A 27,500-nucleotide genomic window follows, 5' to 3' on the forward strand; every position below is an offset into this window, starting at 1 on the left:
AGCTGCTGTGACGAAGCTGCATCTCTGCACGCCGCGCTCAGGTCGCTCATATCGCAGCCATGTGCATGCGTATTGTCGTGCTGTGCACGTGACAGCGATGCATGCGTGTGTGTGTGTGTGTGTGTGTGTGTGTGTGTGTGTGTGCGTGCGTGTGTGTGTGTGTGTGTGTGTGTGTGTGTGTGTGTGTGTGCATGCGGCTGCTCTGCATAAAGACAGACGTGTCATTCCCCTTCACTTCGTACTCCCGCTGTTGGTCGCTGTCACTGACACATCTTGAAATTACATGTCTCTCTAACAGCGAGACACACTGTCAGTCTGAAGGAAGCGCTGACAGTCTGTCCCCAGCAGCTCAGAGACAATCGTCAATGACTGCTGAAACTAAAGAGTGTACGAACGTTCGCGTGTCCCAGTTGTCATTTTACTGCCCGATATGACTCAGACAGTGTTTAGAGAGTAGTTATTAGTTGCTACAGGGAAAATGTCACTGTGGCAGAGGAGCAATAACTGAGGTGAGACAAAGTAATGCTATGAGTGCTGCCTCAGTTATGAGACATGATGCAAAATAGCAATTTAAAGACATTTTCAGGAGAGACGACAGTGAAAGAGGCTCAGTGATTCCATGTTGTTGCACTTTCATCGAATAATCGCACACCCTTAATATCAGTTTCACAGTTGTAGTGTTTCTTATTATACTTCCTCCCATAAGTTTAGATTTTCAGTCACTCGTGCAGCCGGATCTCTGCTGTCACTCAAACATCACGTATCAGCAAAAAAACATCAACTTTGCATGGGCTTCGAAAGGGAAAAACAACCTGTTTCCAGCCAGGGAAAATGTACCAGGGACTCAAACATGGGGCAGAATGAAGCTGGATATGTCTTTCACCACGCCCAAACATCCGGCAGGAGACGTCCTCATAGCTACGGAGAAAACAGCAACGTCCACTCTGGAGTGAATGTAGCTGCTGGTACAAGAGGCCAATAAACAGACTGCAGAAAATAACATATTGCACTTCATGGAGCCACTTTTTCCTGTTTTGTTGAATAGCAGCTGGGTCACTCTGTCTTTGTCCCGGCTTTCATTGAGAGGGTGATCCACGGTTCAGTTCAACCTGCCTCCTTTGTCTTCAGGTGCAGCACACCTTCATCACTGCCAGCACAAAGGTGATTGATGCTGATACCACAGATGTTCCAGAGGTGTGAAATGTAGAAGGTGGAATTTGAAAAGGAAATCAAAGTTCTGACCTTTTTACACGTTTGAACACCTGTCATTGGCTGCAGAGAGAGGGGCTGGCCGCCGGTCTACTCTGTCCAACCGTTTGAAAGGAGCTTTTTACTGCTGTCAAACTCTGGAGCAACACTGGACAGAATATATATTGGCCTTTATGGCATGAACAGATTCTGCCACTGTTGTTTAAATTGTAAGTGGTGGAGGCCCCACAGCACTTCCTGCCCTGCTTGCCTGTATATCTGTCTGTCTTTATGTCTGTCTTTCCAGGGACGGTGAAATACTTCTGTTGTGGACCGTAAAGCTTGAGCTTTAGCAGAAGGTCAGTTGTATTTGGCTTGAGACTTCGCCTTATCTGTCTGAGACAAGAGGATGCGGCAGCAGAGGACACGTCGTGGTTATGGATTCCACTCACAGCCAGGCGCTGTGGGCAGAGGCTCACATCTGGCAGGTGCTTGTTTATGAGAGCAGTTAACATTGGATCAGAGAGGCTTTACAGCAGAGCACGTAGGCACATGCACAAGTTCAGGCAAACAAAAGCACACGCTCACGCTCCTGCTCGGAGTTTTTCAGATTTCTTCACGTCTGCAGTCTGTTAGCAGTGAACACAGTCCCTGCAGGACCCTGCAGAGGCTCAGGACGAGCGAGCCTGCAGTGAAAACCCTCACAGGGGTTTAGGAACGACCTGCTGTTGGGAGTTCATGTCTGAAGTCGCTTGCGTGGATGTTCTAAGTGCTTCTGTGACGTGAGTGCAGTGTTAGTGCTTCCTACCATGACAAAGAGATCCATGAAGCAAAAGAGTGAGTTTTAGATGTGAGATGAGAAGTGATTCATCTTGAAAAGGGTCAACTGCAAACGGAATTCCTTTGCGCTCATCAGTTCGACAGCAGTTCTAAATTGGAGCCTTTCAAATGTAAAAATTCACTCACTGGTTAAACATGGAGGATTTCTTCTAGTTTGGCCACTTGTTTTGTTGTTAATATTCTCCTGCATAGGTCACGTTGTTTGACACCAAACTGGAGATCTGTGGCCCTGAGTGCTTGATGAGACCTGGTCCAGCTGAAGGTCAGAGGAAGCAGGCCTTTCAGAGACAAAAGCACTCCAGTCCTCTCTTCACTAGCAAACATGACAACAGGTTTGTTGGGAATGCCAAAAAAAAAATCTGACAATAGACCATTCCAGCACACACACACACACACACACACACACACACACACACACACGCCAATACACATGCAGAGCTACTCATCCTTGACTGGGAAACTAGGTTGATGGGGGCAGCCTATCTCCGATGGCTCATGCCGTGCTGACAGGCTCATTATAGTGGAGTTAGAGTGGAGACCTTGGTGTGACAGAGCCAAAGTCATCCCGGCCAGCTCCCTCCAGCTCTCTGTGCCGCTCTCTGCACCGCCTGACCGGCACAGGCGCCACAGCACACCCCTGTTCGTCCAAGCCACGGCTCCCCCGGGGCCCAGAGCTTGTTCCGACACCGGCAACACATTTCAGAGTGACTGAAATGCATCTGAATGCGTGACAAAAAGCTCATTCTGTGTCCACCAACAGTTTTCCCAGCGGACCGCTGGCTGCGGCTGAGCTCCTGCTCCCCTTAAATGCTTTGACACTAAAGATGGAGTTCAAAACGAAATAAGGAGAAGGCTAATACCTGACGAGGTCTGTGTTTCACCGGGTCAGGTGGTTCTTCAGGCATCCTCCGCCATTCAGGGGTTTGTGAGTCGTATACTCCAATGTGAGACCTTCCTTTACTCATACAACAGTGTGTTGGTCAGGTAGGATTCCTGCTTCTCGCTGGGCAACACGTAGCTCAGCTCAGCGATGTTCAGCTGTAAGCAACAAAGAGTTTTGTACAGCTTGATTTAACTGGAAGAGCAGAGAATAGTGAAAATCTGTATTTTGGATGTCAAATAGTTCTGGATCTTGTCGTGTCTGAAAGCATTAGCTTTGTTCAACGTGAACAAATGACTGAATAGGTCAACTGATTCCCAAATGACATATATGACTGTATATGAGCGATGGAGTGCCTGCGATCGGCGTACCACGCCGTCTTCTCATCGACGGTTATCTTTGTGAAACAGTCGCCGTTTGCTTTGGTTTAGGTCGAACCGAAGCTTCGTCGTACTGGACCTTCATCCTCATGTGATGATGTTAAAAACTTTGTGGTTAGGTTGACAATAAAGATGGTGGTTTGGGTTAAACACCTTATTGTCAGGACGTTAACTTTCAGTCTCACGGGACTCAAACAGCGGTCTCCTGGCTGAAAGTCTTTAGTTTGACTCATCCATCCACCTCCAAATGTGGACTTTCTTGTCCTTCACACCCTGACTTCCTCCTGACAGTAAACGCAGATATGGGTCCTAATAACTGGTTTGCACAGATGACCCACGCCTGTTCTCCTGGAGAGGATGGATGCGTCTCTAATTAAACTAAACTGACAGTTCCTCTTATATCACAGCTCATGTCGTGTGCACATCTATCACATAGTTTGTGCTGGGTGAGCTGAAGGGCGTCGTCCTACTTCATGGACCACTCTTGGCCTTATTTCTTAGAGCACGCTTGGTCTTACATGTCTTTCACAGTGTGTGTGTGTGTGTGTGTGTGTGTGTGTGTGTGTGTGTGTGTGTGTGTGTGTGTGTGTGTGTGTGTGTGTGTGTGTGTGTGTGTCTGTCTGTCTGTGTCTGTGTGTGTGTGTCTGTGTCTCTGTGTGTGTGTGTGCACTGTGTGACAGAGGATGGTGGCACACTGACGTGTGGTGTTGCCTCCGAAGGCTTCTGCTCCTTTCTGTGAGAGTTTAAGTCATCCATCACTGAACTGTAAGACGACACCCATGCAGCGGAAGAAAAGAACTATCCGGAGAACGTGTCATAACGGCTGCATTCTATTAACACATCACATTGTTCTGTGATGGACTGGCACGGCGCTGGAGATCATGGAAGCTGACTATCACTCGAGGGATTAGCGATAAATCCTTTTCATGAGTCGCGACTACATAACGTCCCCTCTCCCTTTAAATCTCTCTCCCACCTGCATTTCTCAGTCTTTCCTCTTTGTACCTCATCTTTTCCTCTCTCTGCGTCTCTCAGCTAGTTCTGCATTTCTCTCGAAGCCAGGGGCGTGCAAGGGAAATAGACTGCACTCTAATTGCCAATGTAATGATGCTGCAGTCCACTCATCTCACCTGCCTAATTAATACTACAGCTGCCACCCCGCTCGCGTCCCTCTCATGCTCATGCATTTGCAGGAGGCAGTGCATGCTTGTGAGTTCATATCACGTATTGTTTCCATATATCTGCTTCTCTGTGGCCTCTCTCTCCCCCGCGTGGTCTCTTGCTTCCTCTGCGCTGTATAACACGGCCCTGCACATACAGCTACACACCAGACTGCACCTGCAGAGCCGTGAGAAACCAGTCCGACCTCGCAGGAGGAGTCCGAGTCGAAGCTCGAGACGTGTGTCGTGACGGACCAAAAAAACTAACATTTGCAAATGTATGCAATTAAACGTCAACGAGTGTGACTAATAGATAAAACCCATCTTGAAAATAATGAACATTCATGTTTTCAGTCTCAGGTTCATTCAGCAAATACCATTTTCATTTGAGATGGTTTTCAAAGGTGGCTGAGCCTTTCCAGGATGCCCAGTCATGATCCTCTCACCTGTTACCAGTCAGCCTGATTACCTGTGGAATGATCCAAACAGGTGTTTTTGGAGCATGAGATTCACAATAAGCAGACATTTACAGAAATCAATGAGGCTGATCAGCCAACTGTTACACTCTGTTTTCCGTATGTTTCTGGAATCAGGGCTGAACGGATAAAGACATTACGAACAGTATAACATACATGTTGGTGTGGGTGAAGAACGACTGGGTCGCATTTGCTCATGAAAAGTAAAAAAACATTTGTGGTCTGAATTTGCCAGCCTTGTTTCTCTGCTTTAAATCTTTATTCCTCTGCGTCCCTGAGGTGAGAGGAAAACATACTACGCAGACTCGTGGCTCTGGGCAGGTGAACAAAGCAGATTTGGGGGCGGCCTCGCTCTCATTCCTTTCCTCTTCTCACGGAGCGATGAAGGTTGTGTTTCTCAGGTTTTTTGGGTCACATCAGCCGCTACGTGTTGGCAGTCCTGCGGCACGACGGAAGTCTTGTGTAAATGGCTTCTCCTGTAACGCAGTAATTATTTCCCCTGCCTCTTTCTGGTCCTCATAACAAAGCTTCTCTCCTCTTTTTCCTCCCTCCTCTAAAAATGCTGTTGACAACAGATTTTTGGGAGGTTCGCTTCTGCTTCTGTTGTTGCAGCCATTTTCCACTTACTGTCTTCTTCCTTGTCTACAATCTTTTGTAAGTGTTATGTACTAAAATTGACAAGGATGAAAGGGCCTCTGCCAATTAGCAAACTAGTCTCTTCTTCTTATTTCAGTCTTTATTCCTTGGCTCATTGTGAGAGTAGAGGTCGATGGCTTCACTGAAAATCAAGCTTACACGAGGCCGTCCTCATTCAAGACGTGAAGTGACCTCAAGTTTTCCCTCTTCGGTTCGTCGTTTTCTTGTTCTTTTTCCAATTCAGACGAGTTGACATCAGTCACCACATTAGCATAATTGGAAATCTGTATCTCAGATACTGTTTGAAGGGTCGAATGAGTCCAGATATGAGGACAGAGAGTCCACTTTTCATGTCAGGAGCTCGAGGGTCTCGCCAGCGTCTCGACAGTCCTGTGTAAGTTTACAGTCACTCCATCCACAACACTGAGCGCAAGGTGACGTAGCATAAAGAGGAAGGAAGTGGAGGAAGGTGATGTAGATGGATGGGTCAAGCAAACAGGACTTTCACCAGGAGACAGGGGCTCTGTCCTGTGTGAAAGCCTGCTTGGTTAAACATAACCAGGTGGTCTTGGTGCCTAAACCAGACCAGCGCTTTGCATCGTGAACCACATGTGTGAGAGGCGTCTGGCTGGAGGACTTTGTGCCTGACGGGGTTGAGGACATGTTGGAGTAGCGTGAATGCAGTGACTCTCCTTCTCGCATGACATCAGTTGTGTAATGCAGCACCTGTCAGTGATTTTCTTAAAGTGTTGATGATGATTCATTTGTCCCAAATCTCATTTTGCAAGTCGCTGCAGAGTAAACTGTTGTGTAAGAAGCAAAAGCAGTGAACAAGGGAGACCCCTGGACAGCGTCAGAGTCTATTCTGAAGACCAGAGTCTGCTCAGGTTTTTCATCCATACACCATCAGAGCGATGGTTTGACAGCATTTTGTCAAGTAGCTCTTTGAAAGGAAACGCAGTAGTTATAAATAGTGTTTAATATGATATTCAGTGCGATCGCAGGTGTGAACTAGGACAGGTGACGGGACGTACTTGACAGTACTTTATCAGACGTGTCCATAAAAGCGATCGTGCTTTGTTTGAGTTCAGAGAACACCGGCAGAGCCGACGGTGAACCAGTGAAAGGATGGAAACAAGTATTCGTGTTCTTTTTCTGATTTTCTCACAATTTGATTAAAGTTTGCAATAGATTCAGATGGCAAATCCAGTTAGATTAATTATGGAAATATTGGTTATAGCTGCTTCAAACAAAGGTTTGAGTCCTCAGGGAGATACTTGATTCTTGTGTTTCCTCGTGAGCTGTGGAGAAGAACTGAAGCCAGCCGTTGAAATGAGCACCTGTCAGGTGTGATATCTGAGGAACTGGGTGGGTTTTCACTGGGATAATAATTGTTTTTATCATAGATTTGACATCTGTTTGTCAGACTTGGGGAACTGTGTATGCCAAGGTCCTTCATCATCACTGTGGGGTGATAATCCTCAGAAAATTGATAATGGCGTGGCATGTAATCCCTTTCTCAGGTTGTTTTGATTAAACAGAAGCTCTTCCATATTACCTGGAGGTAATGGAGCGTCTTACGGGCACATCATGTGGATAGAACACAAACACGTTTTCAGTTATTTTTTATGATTGATTATGTGCATCAGGCTGCATAATACCAGAAATAAACCAGTTCAAGAAATAACAGCAACCATCAGGATGGAGGGTTTCAGGGGATAAACAAGCATCGAGCAGTTTCCAGGTCACAAATTACAGTTTCATTATGTAGATGTAGGATCATGTTTGCATTTCCAAATTCAAATCTTCACTTGCACCATTTTCTAACAGGATCAATTGTTTGCTGGGTGAAACATCACAGCGTCTGCTTAGTCTCAGCAGCATTTGCTTTCCCATAACCTTTGTGGGCACCTCTCCTTCCCTAAAAATAATTGGCTTGCAGTGTGTGCAGTGCTGCTCACGGGTGCTCTGTGTAAGCAGCTTCTCCTGATTCTGAAGATTTGAATTCAGCTGGTCGTGCATCGAAATGCTTCAGGTCACAAATAATGACAAAACACATCTTGTAAGTTGTTTTTTGCTTTCTGTTCCTTTTGTATTAATTGCCAACAGAAAGGCAGAGAGCTGCTTTCTGCTGCAGTTGTAGAACGATCAGAGTCTGCAGCATGACATTATGTTTATTAACTGACAGAAATGTGATAACTGAGGTTTAACAGTGAGTGAAACATAAATATTCATTTAAAAAACTGATAGCAAAATTAGAAATGTTAATCCCTAAAACATCTGGAGATAAAGTTATACAGACAGTTTGGGATTCCAGTGAATTTCTCATTGCAGCGAGCACCGATTATCTAACATCACAGCATTATCGACATGTAAATGACAGAGTTCCATAATCTCCCCGTGACGGTAAATCGAGGCACGAGTTCGTCTTATCAGGGGAGTTCGCCCACCTTCATTCTCACCTACTTCAGACTTTACAGCGTATTTATTTCTAATCTAATATCATCTAACATTGCTGATGCTTCCTGGGAGAAATTGCACATTGTTCCTGCAGCAAAATCACATTTTACATGTTTAAGAAGTTAGATTCATCGTTGGGAGATGCAGCGACTGCCAGTTTCCAGAAAGGTCATAACCTAAAATTCCTTTGTGAAGCGTTATCCTTGGCGAATGCCTTCTGAGGCGTGCCCTCTAACGGGATCAGCAGCATTCAAGTGACACTTTCACAGTGAGAAAATATTTCCGAAGGGACACAAAATAATCCAAAACAGAAGCCAAAAGGGGCGAGTTTAATTATCTGATTACCCTGACGGACTTTCCTGCTGCTTAATTTTATCCAAAGGTCAAAGCTTTCGTGAGACTATTGTGTTCCTGCACAAACTGCACGCTCCCCTGCATAAATCCTCCTTTGGCATTTGGCTGTTTTGGCATATTTTCTGAAATTAGGACGTGATAATGCTGCCACCCCTGTGGCAAGTCCAGTCTTTCCATTGTTCCAACTGCCAAAGGCCACTATAACATATCAAGCAGAAAACAAGTAAAACAGGGTGAAACACTCAGTGTGACAAATTATAAGAGGACAGGCCAAAGACATCGTAATTTATAGTTCACATCCTGTGTTTCTGGGATGCATGTGGTCATGTGTTTGATGTGTTTGGGTGAGGTGTTTGATGTGTTTGGGTCACATGTTTGATGTGTTTGGGTCATGTGTTTGATGTGTTTGGGTCATGTGTTTGATGTGTTTGATGTGTTTGGGTCATGTGTTTGATGTGTTTGGGTTATGTGTTTGATGTGTTTGGGTCAGGTGTTTGATGTGTTTGGGTCATGTGTTTGATGTGTTTGGGTCATGTGTTTGATGTGTTTGATGTGTTTGGGTCATGTGTTTGATGTGTTTGGGTCATGTGTTTGATGTGTTTGGGTCACATGTTTGATGTGTTTGGGTCATGTGTTTGATGTGTTTGGGTCATGTGTTTGATGTGTTTGGGTCAGGTGTTTGATGTGTTTGGGTCATGTGTTTGATGTGTTTGGGTCATGTGTTTGATGTGTTTGGGTCATGTGTTTGATGTGTTTGGGTCAGGTGTTTGATGTGTTTGGGTCATGTGTTTGATGTGTTTGATGTGTTTGGGTCATGTGTTTGATGTGTTTGGGTCATGTGTTTGATGTGTTTGGGTCACATGTTTGATGTGTTTGGGTCATGTGTTTGATGTGTTTGATGTGTTTGGGTCATGTGTTTGATGTGTTTGGGTCATGTGTTTGATGTGTTTGGGTCATGTGTTTGATGTGTTTGATGTGTTTGGGTCATGTGTTTGATGTGTTTGGGTCATGTGTTTGATGTGTTTGATGTGTTTGGGTCATGTGTTTGATGTGTTTGGGTCACATGTTTGATGTGTTTGGGTCATGTGTTTGATGTGTTTGATGTGTTTGGGTCATGTGTTTGATGTGTTTGATTTGTTTGGGTAATGTGTTTGATGTGTTTGGGTCATGTGTTTGATGTGTTTGGGTCAGGTGTTTGATGTGTTTGGGTCATGTGTTTGATGTGTTTGGGTCATGTGTTTGATGTGTTTGGGTCATGTGTTTGATGTGTTTGATGTGTTTGGGTCATGTGTTTGATGTGTTTGATGTGTTTGGGTCATGTGTTTGATGTGTTTGGGTCATGTGTTTGATGTGTTTGATGTGTTTGGGTCATGTGTTTGATGTGTTTGGGTCACATGTTTGATGTGTTTGGGTCATGTGTTTGATGTGTTTGATGTGTTTGGGTCATGTGTTTGATGTGTTTGATTTGTTTGGGTAATGTGTTTGATGTGTTTGGGTAATGTGTTTGATGTGTTTGGGTCATGTGTTTGATGTGTTTGGGTCAGGTGTTTGATGTGTTTGATGTGTTTGGGTCATGTGTTTGATGTGTTTGGGTCATGTGTTTGATGTGTTTGGGTCAGGTGTTCGACAAACCGCCATTAACGGTTCTTTTTGATTCCATTCCACTGAATGTTTCGAACCTCATAGACTGCATGACTAAACACATGTGATGAATGTGTCATTTTAAAACCACGTTCATTAATCTGTTGCTGTAACAACCTCCACTCCTCTGGTTTCAGCCTTTCTACAAGATTTTTGAAACCTGGCTGCAGGATTTTCTCCCTTTCGGCAATAGCACCATTAGTGAGGTCAGTCACCTGGCTTGTAAATGGCGTACCAATCCATGCCAAAGGTGTTGGACGGGTTTGGGGTGGGAGCTCTTCAAGGTAGTCAAGTTGTTTCACACTACGCTGGGAAAACCCATCAGATCTAGTTTTGTGTACAGAGGATTTCTCATGTTGAAACAGGATGCCATCTTCCCAAACTGCACGCCGTCTTAAATATCATTGGATGCTGCAGCATGAAGATCTTTTAATGAACCAAAACCCCCCAGACCAAAAGCATGCAGGTGTGTGTGGACGAGGCCGTGCGCTCAGGCAGAAAAGACTAAGCTCAGGCAGAAAAGTCTGTTTTTGAGCTGCTTCACAGATAATCAACACCATCGTGGCTGAGGGAGTCGAGCTGACTCACTGTGAGTGTGTTTATGTGTGCAGCAGGTTTTTAAAGGTAAAATGTACCTCAGTGTCATTTTTAAAAGACATTATTTCAGTGTTGACTCAGACGTCCAGTAGAAGGCGCCGTAATCACTCACAGCTGGAGTGGAGAACGTCTCATTTTTTAACTGCCACTGAAGAATTAACCTTGGAAAGACACTCGTTATCGTCCCTGTAGAAAGGATTGGGTGTGCATGAATATCCTTGCACATTGTACAGGTTGCTGTTGTGGGGGGGACTTGTTGCTCATTGCCAGCAGAGATAACAGCTAATTTAATTGATCTAAGTACCTCAGCAACCCCTTTAACATTCAGATGCAATGAAGAGATATTTGCTGAATGCCAGCGTTGATAGAATGAACAAACCATCTAATCAAAGTGACTTAGAGGGAGGGAATTACTCAGCATGGAGATAAGTGGTGTAAGTGATAAAGTGTTAATATTCATAAGAAGAGAGACAGGGAAAGAAATGGAGGGGGGGGCAGAATGAAGAAGAGATAAGGTTAGTGTTATCTCAGCGTTAATGGTATCTCCAGCCTGGATCAGAGACAGAGGGATGTATTTATAGAGCGACACGATCACTTCTGAGTGTAAGGTGACTTCTGCTGAACCAGAGAGGAGAGCTGGAGTGTGTGTGTGTGTGTGTGTGTGTGTGTGTGTGTGTGTGTGTGTGTGTGTGTGTGTGTGTGTTTCTGATGTTTGCTGTCGTCTCTTTGGTTCCTGCTGGGCTATGATCGTGGTCATGGTTGGGTAAGAAAACGCTGCGGTTGAAGAAATCCTCCAGTTTGTTTTTAGAATAAATTCCACCAGTGACCCAGTTTCAGTGTTTGTTCGCTCACAGCTAAATGTGTTAGCCACAAACAGAAGCCTCGTGTTTAGCCATGTTTTCATGAAAACCCAAACGGTTCATAGGCTAATAATGACTTTTGTAAGTGTGTTTTCACAGGAATCAATCGTGAGCCTTGAATTGTACTCGATGCTCAGGTGTAGGCTGCGGGACTGCAGTGAAAGATAAGTGGTGAAGAGAATAAAATATGAGGCACATCAGGGAAAGTGTTTTGGTTTTAATTTTGGGATCGGCGGCTCGGCGGAGCTGTGAATTATTGAGGGACTTCCTGCCGCCGTTGAAAGGGTTGGAAGGTGAAGGTGAGGTTTCAGAGCTCGTGGTGAGATGGAGGAAAGGCAACGCACTCAAACACTGTGGCACGTATGCAACATTCAGAGGGAGGCATGTTTTATTGAAGAACGAGAGGAGCTCAGCAGTCACATGAACCTGACGACTGGAAACATCCGAAGAGAAGAGATCCAAAGGAAATGTTAGAGACTGTGATCTGTGCCAGGGGGCGGGGGGGGGGGGGGGGGGGTTCTACTCTTACACTTGACCTGACTCTCAGGTGGCGACGTGAACTTTAAGATTGAGCTTTCACTTACTTTTCATCCCCAAAGGGTCACGCTGCACTTAAGCCGAACAGGAACCCGAAGAACGTCTCAGCACACTGAGATCCGGTTCGATTAGCTTTTAAAGGAACATGTTCTTCTTCAAAAAGCTGCTTCAGTAATTATAACTCCACAGAGGCCATTTACTGGAATTAAAGTGAGATTGGTTTGGACGACCACAACACAAGAACATCCTCAGCTGCTGAATGTCTTCCCCCTGTTTGTCTGAGTGCTGCAGGAAGTCTCCCAGTCTCAAATTCATTTCCAGGGTTCATAGTGACCCCGCAAGTTCAAAGTCTGTCTGAGATCAGCACGTGAAAGACAGGAGAGCCAACATCTCCCTCTGGCCTCCACAGATATTTATTCTCCCTTTGTTTTAGAGGAGTCAAGTAGAATGGAAGTGAGAGCTGGAGGGACAGAGGGAGGACAGAGGACTGAGTTTCACAAAGACGGACTCTACTATGATCTCAATATCCAAAAAATAGTCTCTTCCCATACAACATCTATATCCCTTGGTTGCATACAAGTAGGAATAATCTGTTATGCTTTATGGCCACGAATCATGGCTGACTGAGCGACCACTTTAAGCTCCGTCCACCAATGCCAGTTAGCTTTAAACTGCAGTGTCCTGCTTTGTGTCCAGCGAAGGACCTTTGTCCCGTCACCCTGTCCTCTCGTTTCCTGTCTAATAGAGGCATGAAAACTCAAAAATACTGACTAAAGAAAGCCTCGCTCTGTCCTTTTTCATTGTTTGCTCCCGAGCAAACGGTCCATCCAGCTTTTTATTTGTGTACTTGACAGGTATGAATGCAGGCAGTGTTTCCTCCTGCTCACACACACACACACACACACACACACACACACACACACACACACACACACACACACACACTCACACACTCGCTGTCTTTTTACCTGCATGTCAAACACAAACATACAAAGACATACCCTCATACGCACATGCACACCAGCACAGTGCACGCACAGGTTGGCGGCGTGCTCGCCTCTCATCAGGTGAGGCTGAGACGCGGCGTCCCAGATGCATTTCAATCACCCCGTCTTCCCTTGATACCCAGCGAAGCTACATTTTCATTTCAATTTTCCGTCCCATGGAGAAAGGGCAGAATGAATGGAAACACATATGAAGGTGAGAGATATATAATGTCATTAAAGTAGAAAAGTAATCATCTCAGGCCTCCTTTGAAGTCTGGGCTGTCAATTGTGTTTGTCTGCAGGTCTGATTAAACAAGCCTCCAGGCTGCAGGTTGCTGAAGCCAAACAGACGTATTGCATTACGTTAGGATTTGATACATCAAACGATACGACTTCATTGAGTATCCAAAGACAGTTCAGCGGCTTCCTTCATCATCGTGGCTGAAAACCTAATTGCCAGAAACACAACGAAGACGAATATCTGTTTCACCTGTTCCTGTTCGTCGCACGTAGGCGGCCATGTTTTTGTTTTTCACGCACCTGTGTGAATGTAGCTGTCAGTCGTCCCTTTTAAATCCGGGAAGCTTCAGGTTGAGTGAACTTTTGACTTGCTGAGTGTCTTTTTGTGAATCTTGACTGGATTCATCACAGTGCATCTTTACAAAATACAGAATAACTGAATTTCCACGTGCAGCGTTTGTTGTGTGGCATCACTTGTGACAAATGGGTCCAAACAATTCATGACGATTCAGGGCGAGCTTAGGACAGCGCTCGATGGGAAAGATACGTTTAAACAAGCATTGAGCTGAAATGTTGGAGCTTTTTATAGGTTCCACATTAGGACTGGGACACATGAAGCATTTTAATTTAGAAGCCTTTGGTGATTGTCACCCTCTGAAATCCTTACTGAGCAGATTGTTTAAGGTCAGGCTCCAACCAGGACAGAAACAGCCCTTTTCCTCGCCTATTTCCTGTTATTTGTTGGCCAGTTTACTGGAAGTGTGTCGGCCATTTTGCTCAAAAATGAATTTCATGCTGAGAAAATGGCCCACGATGTGAAGATCTTTGAACCAACCTGTCACAGTCTGACCAATGCTCTGTGGCATATTTTCTTTTAATAGACCGTTGAGCCTCGCGCTGCTGTGTGGCTGCACTGCATTAAATTGGTCTAAATGGCCGTCCTGCCTGGGAGAGAGAAGTGCTTGTTTGGATCTCTCATATTTCTTCTGACGTTTGACAGCACAAATTACCCCATTATTTTATTTGAATCACATCTTTAGTATCTGAGGGGAAGTCAGTGGAAACGATGGATGTTTACTCGTTCCGACCCAGGAAGAGCAAAATAACAAATGTGATCCAGAAATCTGTCTTCATTTTGCTGGTTTTCGTCCTCTGCACGGCACCGCAGAGCACGCCAGCGGTCCGTCATGCCTCCCAACATGAGGACAGCGTCCAGCTGATGGTCTCTGCCAGCCAGACTTGATGCTTCATCTAATTTGGTGTTTTCAGGCATCAAGATCAAGAAGCCCCACAGATGTGTACGTTACACATCGTGAGACGTTTTAAGCAGAATTTGATCAAACTTTCAAGCAGTGCTTTTAAAGTTAGCGTGCGTAATTTGCAGCCTAAAGACGGTTCAGAATCCTGCTTTTGCAGGATAAATCCCTGAGGTGCCCTGGAGCGAAGCGCTTGTAACCTCAGCTGAAACTGTTGTAGTGCTACTGTGCAGCTTCAAAGTGTGAATGTTACTGTGAAAATGAACTGAAAGAGAGCGCAGGCTAAATAAAGACAAAAACAGGCTTTGTGCTCTGTTTATTACAATAAATCAACTGGTGTATGTGCTTCAGCTTTAATACGGTATTTCCAGGGAAACACGTCGGGAACGTGTGATCCAGAATAAATTAAATAAACCTTCATGAAGCTAAATCAACATTATTAAACTTCACGTTGAATATGAAGCGCACCTCTCAGGAAAAGTCATCGTTTCACATACATGGAAAAGTCTAGAACAGCTTCAGTGGGAAAGGCTCTTCCACAACACATTCGTCATGCTTGTGTGTGTGTGTGTGTGTGTGTGTGTGTGTGTGTGTGTGTGTGTGTGTGTGTGTGTGTGTGTGTGTGTGTGTGCGCCTTTTCTCACTTCCCTTAGCAGAAATTCATCATCCTCCTGGCAGCGTATTTACCTCCTGTCCCGTGCCGCTTTGTGTGTTTGTGAGAGATTCGCACACATGCACACACACATGCATGCACACGTGCACACACACACACGCACACACACATGCATGCACACGTGCACACACACACATGCACACACACATGCATGCAGTCTCTTCCTGTTCTCCTTTAATTAATGACTGTGGTGCTAATTAGAAGGCGTGCAGCTCTTCAGTCCCCTCTGACTACCTCTCGTCCGGTCCACTCAACTCTTCTGATCGCTGCTGGAGAAAAGGCCGTTTGTTGGACGCCGTGTCTCGATGTACTGCGCAGTGTTCAACGTGCTGCAGAAGGATATTACAGCAGTGTTTGTGGCACCCATGGCCACACAGCGATGAGGCTGTGTGCTATGTATTGTGACCTCTGTCGCCTGGCAGTACTTTTGGCCTCACTGTTCAGTGTTTTCACCGCCGTATTTCACTGCCTCCTCACTTCCACCGTCGGGCCCAAATGAGCGTGACACAGCGACAGTGTCGCCATGTTAAGCCACTGTTCTTTTAATTATCCTCCTCTCCTCCGCTCGGCGTGACAGCGGTCACCTCCTGTCAAAGTTTAGTCAGCTTAGGTCACAGGGGCATTGGGGAGATGGTAAGCGAGCAGACAGCAGAATGAGCAGAGATTAACACTGAGAAAGGTCCATCTGTGGCTTGTTGACATGTTGGACTTTGATCCTGAACTGAAGTGTGATGAACTGAAGTCTGACGACATTTAAACACGTTAACTGGAGCTTTGACATGTGATTCAAATGGTGTCTTTGACACAAGGCCACTGGTTGTTTGTGTTGGTTTTGTCCTGCTGCTCCCACACAGCACATGTCTGGCGTCACAGGAACAGCAGAGGACAGTGGACGTGGAGGACAGTCAGCAGTGCGGACGCCTTGATAAACGGCGACGATGTCGAGGCTTCCTTTAGAGCTGATGTGATGACATCTGGCATTAAGCTGATATGAGCGATGTAGCCCTCATACATGCAGGAAGTACAACATGCAGTTGTTTGCTTGACAAAGTCTTGATCACAGAAATCTGATGTTTTGTCTCCTGAACATGACGTCCACAGTTAAGAGCAGTTTACACTCAAGTGCAATCAAGCTGCAGTGATGAACTCCTGTCAGTTTAGCAGCGAATGCTAATTAATCATCACCTGGAGTCAAGCTGAGAGCGCTGAGAGATACCGGCCTTAAAGTGGAGCAGGTGTCCTTAACGAGTCGCATGAAGTGTCCCGGCCAGCGAGCCAGCACGCACCGTCTCACCGCAGATCTCACCGAAACCGAACGCGGTTGTTTGTCGTGTTATCAGTAAGAACTGGACTTCTGCTGCTGTGACCTTTCAAAATGTCTGCTGTGAAGAAGGTCTGCACCCTGAACCGACGGCAGCTGGCGGCAGCTCAGTCGCCGCTGAAACACCTGATACCTGATTCCTGCTGTGTGTCTCATGTCTTCTGTGCTGCAGCTCCAGACTGCATACTGCAGGAGACAATGCAGTACAGCATGTGTGTACAGGACGAACCCTCACAAAGACATCGAGTATTTTAGAAAGATCTAACACTTGTTTCCATTGTTTTCCCATGATTCCCCTGTGCTGCCGCTCTGAACTGAACGATAGGACGCTCAGAAATCATTTTGTGTTTAGACATCTTTGAGGAATTGACGTCACAGGCTCTGTGCTCACCGTACATCCGCCCCCCCGCCCCCTGTCCCCCGCCCCCCGTCCCCCGTCCCTCCCCACAGTCAAGATGCTCTTTAAGCTCATAACTGCCATGCACAGTGGAGTGCATCTCTCCCCACCTACTGCTGCTCACTTAATAATTTAAAGTCACTCACCGCAGATGAAAGACAAAAGGAGGGTTTCTCTTATCGTCCTGCACAGATCAGACTCTTTGATATGTCCCATTTCATCTCTCATGAGCCTGATCTCTGTGCACAGCTCTGCTGTTTGGTCTGGGTGGACGTAGATGTTCGCTCAGCTGGGGGCTTCCAAAAGCAGGGGCTGCTGGGATATGTATATTTGCTCCGCTGTCAACTTGTCAGAGCAGATACTGATTAATTCCATGAGTGTCAATGAAACAAAGCCACAGGGGTAAACAGGGAGGAATTGGGATGCAGGTCGGGTGGAGGAGAAAATGGAGACGTAGCGAAACAGAAAAGTGGAGAAAGTGACCAAATGATAGATTGAATGGAAAGGGTCAACGTTAGAGAGGCGGCACGACCTGCCTCTGTTCCTGAAGTTTCTGTCTGATTTGCATGTATGACTTTTCCTCAAGAGGAGCAGAGAAAGCCAGCAGTGAGGAAGGTGCAAACGGCCGGAGGCGAAGACTGATATTCAAACCAGTGGAGAAAGCCAATTAGGCTTTTCTCTGCACGCTGGCATTTTAGCCTCCATGCTATCTCTGCGCACTGTAATTACAATTCTATATGTTGATAAGGACGTATGTATTGAGCTGAAATTAATTAAAAACATCTTCTCAATGCGTCGCCCTTTCCTGGGAGATTTTCTGAAGAACAGCTCGAGCACGTTTCAGAACTCATTAGCTGCTTAATGATCGTTGCCTGACTGGCAGTCGCTCGAACGTGCCAATCAAACTCAGCGGTCAAAATTCCTGGAGCGTTCGAGGACTGTCCAGAAACGCTGGGATACGTCCTCAGTTAATGCAGCTCTGTTCGTGGGATTATTGCCTCTTTGTGGCTTGTTAGGGGTTAAGAACAGAAAGGGAAAAAACTCTTTTCAGCGCAGATTAATTATCAGTCTCAGCTCCACCTGAACGCAGGAGAAAGTTTCACATTTTGATTCATCGTTTGGCGTGTTCTGGGAAGATTTCCTTTGACCAAGCAAGGAACCCGAAACTCATTTAGCTTCACACAGAGAAAGGTTATAGGGTCTCACTTAATGGGAATTGGATGCTCCTTTTCTGCTGCAGCCTCAATTTGTGAGGCCTGCTGAAAAGACAGATGTCTTCTTCAGGAAAATCTTTTCCGCTGCAGGTTTCAGCCATACAGATCGCCGCACTCTTCACTTCCTCATGTCAGTTTGCCTTCCTTTGCATTTTCTCACAGTTCGACTCACTTCCACGACGACTGAGCGTCCCCCTCATTAGTCTCAACACGCACAGAGGCTCTTTATTTGCAGTTCCAGACTCTTTGACTGATGATTTATTCTGTTTTCTGTGCACCAGGTGTCGAGAAGGCTACCAGGGAATCCGCTGTGACCAGTTTCTGCCCAAGACCGACTCCATCCTCTCCGATCCAAGTGAGTTTCCACCTTTTCTACTGTGGTGTATTCAGCCCACCAACGTCTGTCATTAGACCACGAATCAGATTTTAATGTGTAAAAGTAAACATGAGGGAACGAAGGGGTCGTGTTTCTCAGGTCATTCTGACGAGCTTCAGTTGGAGGAGCGTTTACTCTTAAGGAGTTCTGATCCACATTAATAAAGCGCTGGGAAAAATCAAATGCTCGTGACCTTACGCCAACATTTGCTGTACGTGTTCTCACTGCCAAGTCCTCAGCTCCGCTGTGCAAACGTCCCACCAGGCAGACCAATATCTAACGCTAACTCGACAACTGTTACAGGAGCCCTCAGAGCTGCTGTTTGTGTGAAACACTGATATAAGATCTGCGAGTTGTGCATCTGTGTGCAGTGTGCAGATCGTATATCAGTGGGTTTTAATGCAGGTCCTCAGAAGCCAGAGCCCTGCTGCTTTTTGATCTTACCACCCAGATAAGTGCAGTCAAACTAATTGCATTCACCTGGCATCCCAGGTGAGCATCAGTCCTTCATTAAAAAACCAGCAGGGCTGTGGCTCTAAGTCTGAAAACCAGTGGCTGTTACATGCATTGATGCACACAGTGAAGCAGGACCACATCCAGTGTGTTTAAAGTGTGTCTTAACTAATTCTGCCGATTCATTTTACTGTCTGAACAAATACAGATCCGTCATTCAAACAGTCTTCAGTCAAGCTCTCTTTGACACTGAAGTAATGATCATTAGCATGTCCACCTTAGCTTTTCTGTCTTCTTTTATATTCTCCTCTTTCTTATAATTTGTCCTTATATTACCTTTTCATCTCCTCCTCTGTTCCCTGCTTCCTCTCATATTCAGACTGTCGCTTCTCCCATTTCTTTATCTCCCAAAGACACGGCCCTCTCAATGTCACACAGCGGAGGGAAGAACTGCCCTAACTTCTGTCCTTTCTGCTCGATATCTGTGCCATATTTAATTTCCCGTTCCTCTCGTCTCATTCCAGAAAGTATGCAACCTTGTCAGCGGGGCGCTTGCGTTGTGGCAGTACAATAGCTTATCTGTGACTTTCCTGCTAACAAGGCGGATGCTGTAATAGCACCATTTCCCTAAAAGGACAGCAGTGTGCCTTTTGGGATTTTTACCTCATAGCTGTCCAATGTCAAAAAAACAGTAATAATATGAAATTTATTGAAACGTTCTACTTGATTGTGAGGGAGACTCGACTGAATGTGGCAAATGCAACAACACTGTTATCGCCTGCTCTTTGTTAATATCCTTTACTTTCCAGATCATTAATTAAGTCTCCGTAATGAGGTTTTTAATTCCAAGCGAGTATTATGGTAATTGTCCTTGTTAGAACAACATTGGTGTTCACTGAAGTGACACCCGTCGCTTTGTCTGAACAGCAAACCTGCTGACCTCAGCGTATCGGCTGCGAGCTGTTACCATCCTCATCGCTTAGGCAATTTGTCAAATGTCAGACGGAAGCAGTTGTTGATTGGATTGTATCTGTTGATCATTGTGAAGAAGCCGCAGACATTATCTCTGTGTCACCGTCATCCCATCAAAGTTTGACCCTCACGGCCAGCCGGCCCGAAGCGTCCATGTGAGCTCGGTCAGAGGCGGAGACACTCAAGGACGTTTGATGCTGGGAAGCTGCTCGTCTTCTCCTTTACTTAGCCTCAAAGAAAACCCGTCTGACAGCAGAATAAATCAGATTTTTATGTCAGAAACTCATTTTCCTGGTGTGTGACATATTGTGGGTGACGAATACCATCATATAATGATAATGTAAATATGTGATTTATAGGCAAACACACCAGTCAACATCTCTAATGATGAAGGAGTCACGATGAAAATCTACTTTTAAAAGTCACAGTTTTCTTTAGGAATCAGCATTTGTTTATGAACAACATCACTAAATGCAGTTATTTCCAGGAAACTTTGCAGGAAATTATTAATGATAACAATACAAAAATAACAATAAACCTTATTTATGAAGCACTTAACAATGTTACAAAGTGCTTTACAAAAGAAATCAAAGCAGATAAAAATATAGAAAGGCCAAGGACACGAGCACAGGGGAAATAAAGGCAATGAAATGAAGTGGAGATCAAATAAATAGGAATAAAAAGAGCACAAATAAAACATATAACAAACAGAGAGAAGACTCAGTGTGTCTGAGATGCTTCTGTAGTGTGGGGGCTCGAACAGCACAGCCTGCCCCCCCCCCCGTCACAAACTGAGCCATGGGAGCAGCCAGCAGGGCTCCGTCCACAGAGAGGACACTTACCAGGTCAGTAAATCTGAAATGTATTTAGGCGCAGGAACATTTGAAGCCTTAAAAGTTAGCAATAAAATGTTCAAATCGGTTGATATCTAACCGGAGCCAGCGTGGGGCTGCAGGCCTCTCTGCTCCAGCGATGAGGCGAGCAGCAGCGATGGAGGGATGACACCTGAGGAAAGAGCACAGCAGTGAAAGACAAAAGCAGCTGCAGCTTTCTGAAGATCAGCGATCGAGCACAGTAAACTCATTTTGGAGATTAGCTTGAACAAGAAGAAATGTGCCCGAACAATCTTTCTGACTTGACCGTCAAAGCAGAGCTCAGCTCATATCAAATCACAGACGCAGTTTTGGTCGCCCCGAAAAGACATAAAACAACAGTGTGTCCCACAGCCGTGTCTCACTGCCCGGCAGGACGGGGCCTTTTTCTGCGCCCAGAGGCCCATTTTCCCAAAACCTCCTCGGAGGCTGAGCAGTGTAACTCGGGGGGTGAGGACAATCGAGCTCCAGCAACGAGAAACCAAGTTGTTCTCTAACAAACCAAAAACCGAATCTGAACCATAACCTCAAATTGGTTTTCTCGCCTTAGTGAGTTACTGATTATTAATCTTTTAATCAGCAGCTTTTCTGGGTGAATTTCCATATAAATTGTCTGGGAGTTAGCAAAGCGTTCCTGAGGAAAAGCAGAGGAAGGAGAGAAAGTCGTCCTCGGCTCGCGTCCCCCATGCTTTCACTCCACTTCCCCTCCTTTACTTCTCATCTCATTCATCTTTTCTTTGCCACTTTCTCCAACTCTTTGCCAAATCTCTACCCTCAATTCATTTTCTCATAGGAGGAATTGATCAGCCTACTTTCAGCTCATTCTTCTCACTGGCTTCGATCCCTCTCTCGACTACCTTCCTTACGAGAAACAAGACCCTATTTCCTGTTCTCTGCTACAAAACAGTGTCATAAAGCCGATGGATTTATTTTCCAGTAACACCACCTTTTTCTTCCTTCCCTTTTCTCATTTTTTTCAACTACTTCCTGCTTCAAAAGTTGGTAAGTGCAAAATTGGAAAAGAAGAGTGGCAGATTGCGTCCTGCCTCTTCTTTCCTCAGCCCTCAGATAATCTTGTCACAGCATCACTCCTTGACTCCTTTGCTCGCAGCTCATCAAATCCTAATTTCCCAGGTTACCTTTGTGTCTGGTGTTCTAGCTTTCCTCGATGTCGACATCCGTGTTCCCTCTCCCAAATTTCCCTCCTGACAGCCCCCCCTGCCCCCGCCTGTCTCTTGCTAGCCTCCTCCGTGCCATCCTTTCCTCAACACGCATCTTGTCCAAGCGTCCGACCTCATCCCTTCTCCCCAGCCTACAGTTCTCTGTCCAAGTCATCTCCTAACACTAAGTGGCACGGGCCTCAGATGGACCGAGGCTTGAATTGTGCCAGCTAAAAAGGTTCACCAGCAGGGCAGACAAACGCTGCCAAGGACCTCTGGCACGCCGCGGTCTCAAAGGAAGGGAAGGAAGGGCGCGAGCGAGGAGGAGACGGCGGATGAAAGTGGACACATCTTCAGGGTTGGGCTATCACACTGTCTCAGGGTCTCAGAGGATGAAAGGAGAGTCATGACTCCAATGGCTGTACAAACAGAATGAGAGTGAGATACGAGGCGAGACAGAGACACAGAGGACTGTCTCTGCTCTGAACAAAACCAGGAGCCCTGCACCCCGACCCCCCAACAGTCCACAACGCGGATTTAAAAACCTGGCATTAAAAGCTGCGTCACAGCAGCGAATGAAAGGCTCCACATCAATAATGAAATGCAAGGCGTGGATAAATCCCAGACAGGGTGACGCATGTGAGGCATTTAACAGCCAAATTCAAGATGAGGGACGGAAAAAACCTACGATATAATACAGCTGGATGTTGAAAAATAGTGTTTATCACAGGTTCTGAAAGAAGTTTCCAAAGACCAAACGTCCAGAAAATGTGTTTAAAATGTGTGTGACACTGTCAGATAGTGTGGAGTAAAATTATTCTAACAATCTCATCAGACTGATTTATTTCAGACTAATGTAGACTCATCAGGAGTGGATTTATAGAGATGTTATTGATTTTATTGGTCCAGGCTGCTCTAGCAGCTGTACCAACACTAAAATCTCACATCATCAGCATCCTTCCATCACTGTCACATTGTTCACAGCCGAATGTTTTAAGACAACGACGGGGAGGATGGTCAGTATACCGACGGAGAAATGAGAGCTCAGCAACACACGTTTAGACTTTTCATCAGACGAATGACGAAGCCTGTGAGTGGAGCTGCCAGTAAACGGTCTTCTGGGAGTTAGTAAGATCGCTTGAATGTTTTACTCCACATTCTGGTTCATACACGGTTAAAAACCCTGCAGTGTGTGACACTGACTCACCGACATGCGTTTAGTTTTCAGGATGCTGACAAGCTTCAATACGGAGTTCATCACCAAACGCGCGTGATGGGAAGATTTGTTTAGGTTTCCCCTCAATCTGTCAAAGAGCATCCAAGGCCTTTTGTTGTCAGCCTTACATACAGTGTGTCAAATCCTTTCGCTGCAGAAGAAACCCGGTTCAAGCTGCTTTTGTTGTCAAGACATCTTTTGTTGTTCAAACTGGGAGGTTGCTGATTGGCACTACCCATTCTGAGGAACTTTCACAGGATAAAGCAGCATTCAGAGCTAATGTCGACTCCACGCTACATGTATTCTCTTTGAACAGCGTTCCCTCTCTCCTCTGCCTTCCTCAATCTCGGTTTTTACTACTTTAACCGTCTACATAACCCTCTGCAGTTACTGCCTTCACCACACTGAAAAACATATTCGAACCCCCTGATTGGAAGGCGACACAGTCGAGTTTTACGACGCTGGAAGGCAGTCAGGATCAGCATATTTTCATCTACAGAACAGTACATGCATCATATCACACCCTGTAGACACAGAGAGAGATTTGGAGATTTGAATCTGAAGACAAATTTAATTCACACTATCTTTATGAGATCTGATTTCATGCTTGGCAGGTTTGTGTGCACCACAGATGATAACATTGCAGTAATCATGCAAGTCCAATTTCCTGAGAATGCAGCCCTGGGTTTCACGTTGTATGCACGTTTCAATCCATACGATGTAAAGGCAGCATAAAATGTGCGATTGCTTTAAGTTTTACACTTGTATCATCTGCCAACAGTCGAGGCGAGGGCAATGCGAGTCACCTTGGATTGTTACCGTAATGCTCTGCTGAGCATGTGATGCGTGTTGTTTAGTCACAACTGAGAAAATACTTTCATTGCTGCTGGAGCCTCGCAGTGTCGCTCACAACATAATAGCTGAGTACGAGGAGAGATGTCCTTGGCATGAATAAACATGGTAGTAATTATTTGTCCTATATTGTGAACACCTTTGAGCTCCAGGGGTGGTACTCTATAGCTGATCCTGACCTCTAGAAATTTGGAAATCAATAAGGTATCGGGCACATATGTGCTCATATCGTAGTATCGGTCTGTATCGTTTAGCAAAGAGAAAGAGAAAACAGGCTCAGATCACTGCGTGGGTGTTCGAGGACAAACTTTAAACGAGATGAGCAAAATGCAACGCAGTCGATAAAACCCAGAAGCTCGAAATGTTAAATCAAGCCTAAATATACTGTATGCTGTACACTGAGGGAGCGGACTGGTACGACCTCAGGCAGCCCACAGAACTCTGGACTGGAGACGTGACTCCCCAAAGACTTGAGCCAAGACTTGCTGAAGGTTAGGGAAAGATCAAGGTCACGCTTAGAAGAAAGCAGTGAGAGATGGGAGGCGGTTTCTTAAGACCAAGTCACAAGCCTCCCTGCTCCATCAGTAGACCCCCTCCCCCTCCCTGAGAGGCTCCACTGGTCAGCTCAACAAACACAGAAACAACACGAGGACAGTCTCCAAAAACACCATGAGCAGCTTTGAAAAGAGGACCTTAAGCTGTCGCTTTGAAGCCCTGATCCTTTGCCGTGTGCGGCCCTGGTTGTACTTTGGTTTTCCGTTTCGTGCTCTTGTCTTTATGGCAGAGGACCTTTAAAGTTCGTTCATCAGACTTTCAGTGTAAGACCTGTTGATGCAAAGAGACGTTTGTGGTAACACACCTATCGTATTTCTTTGTTGTAACACGGCACACACAGTATCACAGCAGGCTGAACAGATCAGCAGCTGTAGATGAAGAAATACTGCAGGTCAAATGTAACCTTCCAGTTTTTGACATGTTGCAGCTATAGAGCTCTCCTGCCCAGTGTCCTGCTGGCACATAGCTTGAAGTGCATTTCTGCGTTCTCTCTGTGCTCTACGTTTTTGCAGCTGCGTTTCTGCATGGCTGCCTCCACCCTGACATTCCCACACAGCGTTGGGAAGCGAGAAGCGGAGTCTCGGGAGACATCTTGTTGAATTCACACCATCTGAAAGACGAGGAGGAAAAGAGCTGGCTTAACGCTCAGAGGTACTTGACGTCTCTGGCGTCAGCTCTGGTATCAACCCTCCGTCTTATACTGACTAACTGTGGCAAGGCAAATCCAACCTACCAGGATACGGATAAAGAGCTGTCAAGTCTGCGAGCTTGACGATACCAAAGCCAGAAGGGGTCTGAGCTCGTCTGGCTCTTAAGATGTGAAAGATGTGAGTTTCTTTAATGCCTAACGATCACCAGGAGCACATTCAACCCTTTGAATCCTGGATCAAGATTTTGCACTTTATAATAGTGGAAATGATATTGCTTGCTTTGTATGAAGCTGTAGCTGCAGAGGCACGCAGTACTTTTAGCTTAATTGCCGTACGTCCGGGGTGAAGGAAATGGCAACGTTCACCTTTAGACTACCCATTAAAAACAACAAAAGAAGAATCCCTTTGACAGCAGGCCTCTTTGAAATGAGATGAAAAGAATCTGGCTTTCACATTAATAGCATTCACCATCTCATCCCTCACTAGATGTCGTGTATTTGGTTGTGTTTGCATGCAAGATGCTGCGCTGGATAACAATTACTAACATAATCCACAAGATGCTGCCGTACTGTAGTAAATCAGACTCGTGACACACAGATTGCAGGAGTTTGGCCATGCACAGAAGTCAAAAGCAGATAATGATTCATGATTTTTGGCTGCGCTGCATAAACCTGTTCCACACATTGTGGTAGCTCACTGGGATGGCTTGCAGGGACACCTGTACTTTCTTCTGCCATGAAAATGTGTGCTTTGTATAAGGACAATAGTTCACAATATCACAACTCAAACATGAGGGATGGACAGGAAGAGCCGCTGTAGCCCTCAGCAGAGCCTCCACAGCTCCAGCCTCAGTCTTATCTGCAACTGAGAGCAGCACAGATGATCACTGAGGAGAGAAAGGAAATGAAAAACAACATGGTGCTTACAGCAAACAGTGAAGATGAGAGAATGAGGAGCAGTGGAGACAGGAAACCTCTGAAAAGTCTTTTCTGGTCTCTGAGGTGTTCTTGTGGCTTTAAAAGCATCTTCTTTGTTGGCTGTTAGGGCAGATGTAAAGACCAGTGACTCTGCCAAGGTCTGCAGTGACCTGAGCATGTTCATTGGTCAATCACAGAAAGATGTCAACATTTCGGAGGAATGGGTCTTCGTCTCACCCCTCACGTGTCACAGATGTCCACCCATGCTGAGACTCAGCAGGTACCACATCACATTCTTCATGTTTTGGTTCCACTTCCACAGTTGAGGACAGTAAAATATTGCTTCTGTCGATGGTGGCAGCAGGAAAGTTGTGTCCTCAGCCTGAGTTTGCCGGGTTTCACACACTCTCTGATGCTTGCTGCATGACAATCGGCTTCTCTGCAGGCAGACCAGGTGATGTAGAACTGTGGTTCCCAACATGTGTTTACCCACGTCACCGTGACCGTCACTGTGATTCAGAGCTTAACCTGTGAGTGAAGGCATGTTCACGTTGTGCACACAGTTATTGAGCTGCACTTCACTGCTGAGAGACAAAGCCAGAAACAGCGTTGGCCTTGTCCACAGGTTTCTTACAGTCTCCTCTTTCAGGGCCGAACGTGGCCGTGTCGCTTCCACCCAGCGTTTCAGCGTTCGCGGTGCACAGCAGGGCGTTGGCAGTGTGCTACCCATACTGTCAGCTCCTACTGAAACGCTCATATAGGCAGAGGTTAATTATCTGCAGGTGCATCTCATTGATGAGCCGAGCCATTCCTGGCTGGCTTGCATCCCAACCTACACTCCACTAGGCACACACAGCGACACACAGCAGAGCGCACAGCCGTTAAACTGCCTACAAGAATCACAGACGTATCGCTGAGCAGCATCATCATGGCTGCTCTTCCTGTGACTGCAGCGTAGATCACACACACTGTGTGCTGCTGGGTGCACATACGTGGATTCCAGAGCATTTCCTCTTCTCTCTTTGATCGTATCATTACACAAAATGAACTGAATTTACAACACTTAAAGCCCTGAAACCTTGGATTTGGGCTCGAGTCTATAGATTGAAGTTAATCACATGCATTGTGCTTATTGTCCAGCATTAGCAGCGTCAACGGCAGCTGATTTTCTCCTTTGTGTTTCCCACTGCCTCCAATAACACGAGCTACTCTGCATTCATCTCTTTTAAATGGACAAAAACACATGAAGCTATATTGTCCTCTGAAATGATATTCCTCCCTCTGCAGGTGAACTCAGTGGCAAACGCAGAATCGTCTGTTGCAGTGGAGCTTAATGGATGCTGATTGCTGAGGCCAATTTACCTTCCGCCCGCCTATTGCT

General features: G+C 45.8%; 1 protein-coding gene across 1 annotated transcript in view; it reads left to right on the forward strand.

The window, feature by feature from the left end:
• Positions 1-27,500, forward strand: part of LOC139341058 (pro-neuregulin-3, membrane-bound isoform) — a 289,701-nt gene that overhangs the window by 212,526 nt on the left and 49,675 nt on the right. Inside the window, exons 3-5 of the mRNA XM_070977329.1 lie at positions 18,378-18,455; positions 23,948-23,959; positions 26,295-26,305. Of these exons, the coding sequence (XP_070833430.1) occupies positions 18,378-18,455; positions 23,948-23,959; positions 26,295-26,305 (101 nt within the window). The remainder of the gene's footprint in view (positions 1-18,377; positions 18,456-23,947; positions 23,960-26,294; positions 26,306-27,500) is intronic.

Source organism: Chaetodon trifascialis, chromosome 13 (genome assembly GCF_039877785.1).
Source record: "Chaetodon trifascialis isolate fChaTrf1 chromosome 13, fChaTrf1.hap1, whole genome shotgun sequence".
Taxonomy (NCBI): domain Eukaryota; kingdom Metazoa; phylum Chordata; class Actinopteri; order Chaetodontiformes; family Chaetodontidae; genus Chaetodon; species Chaetodon trifascialis.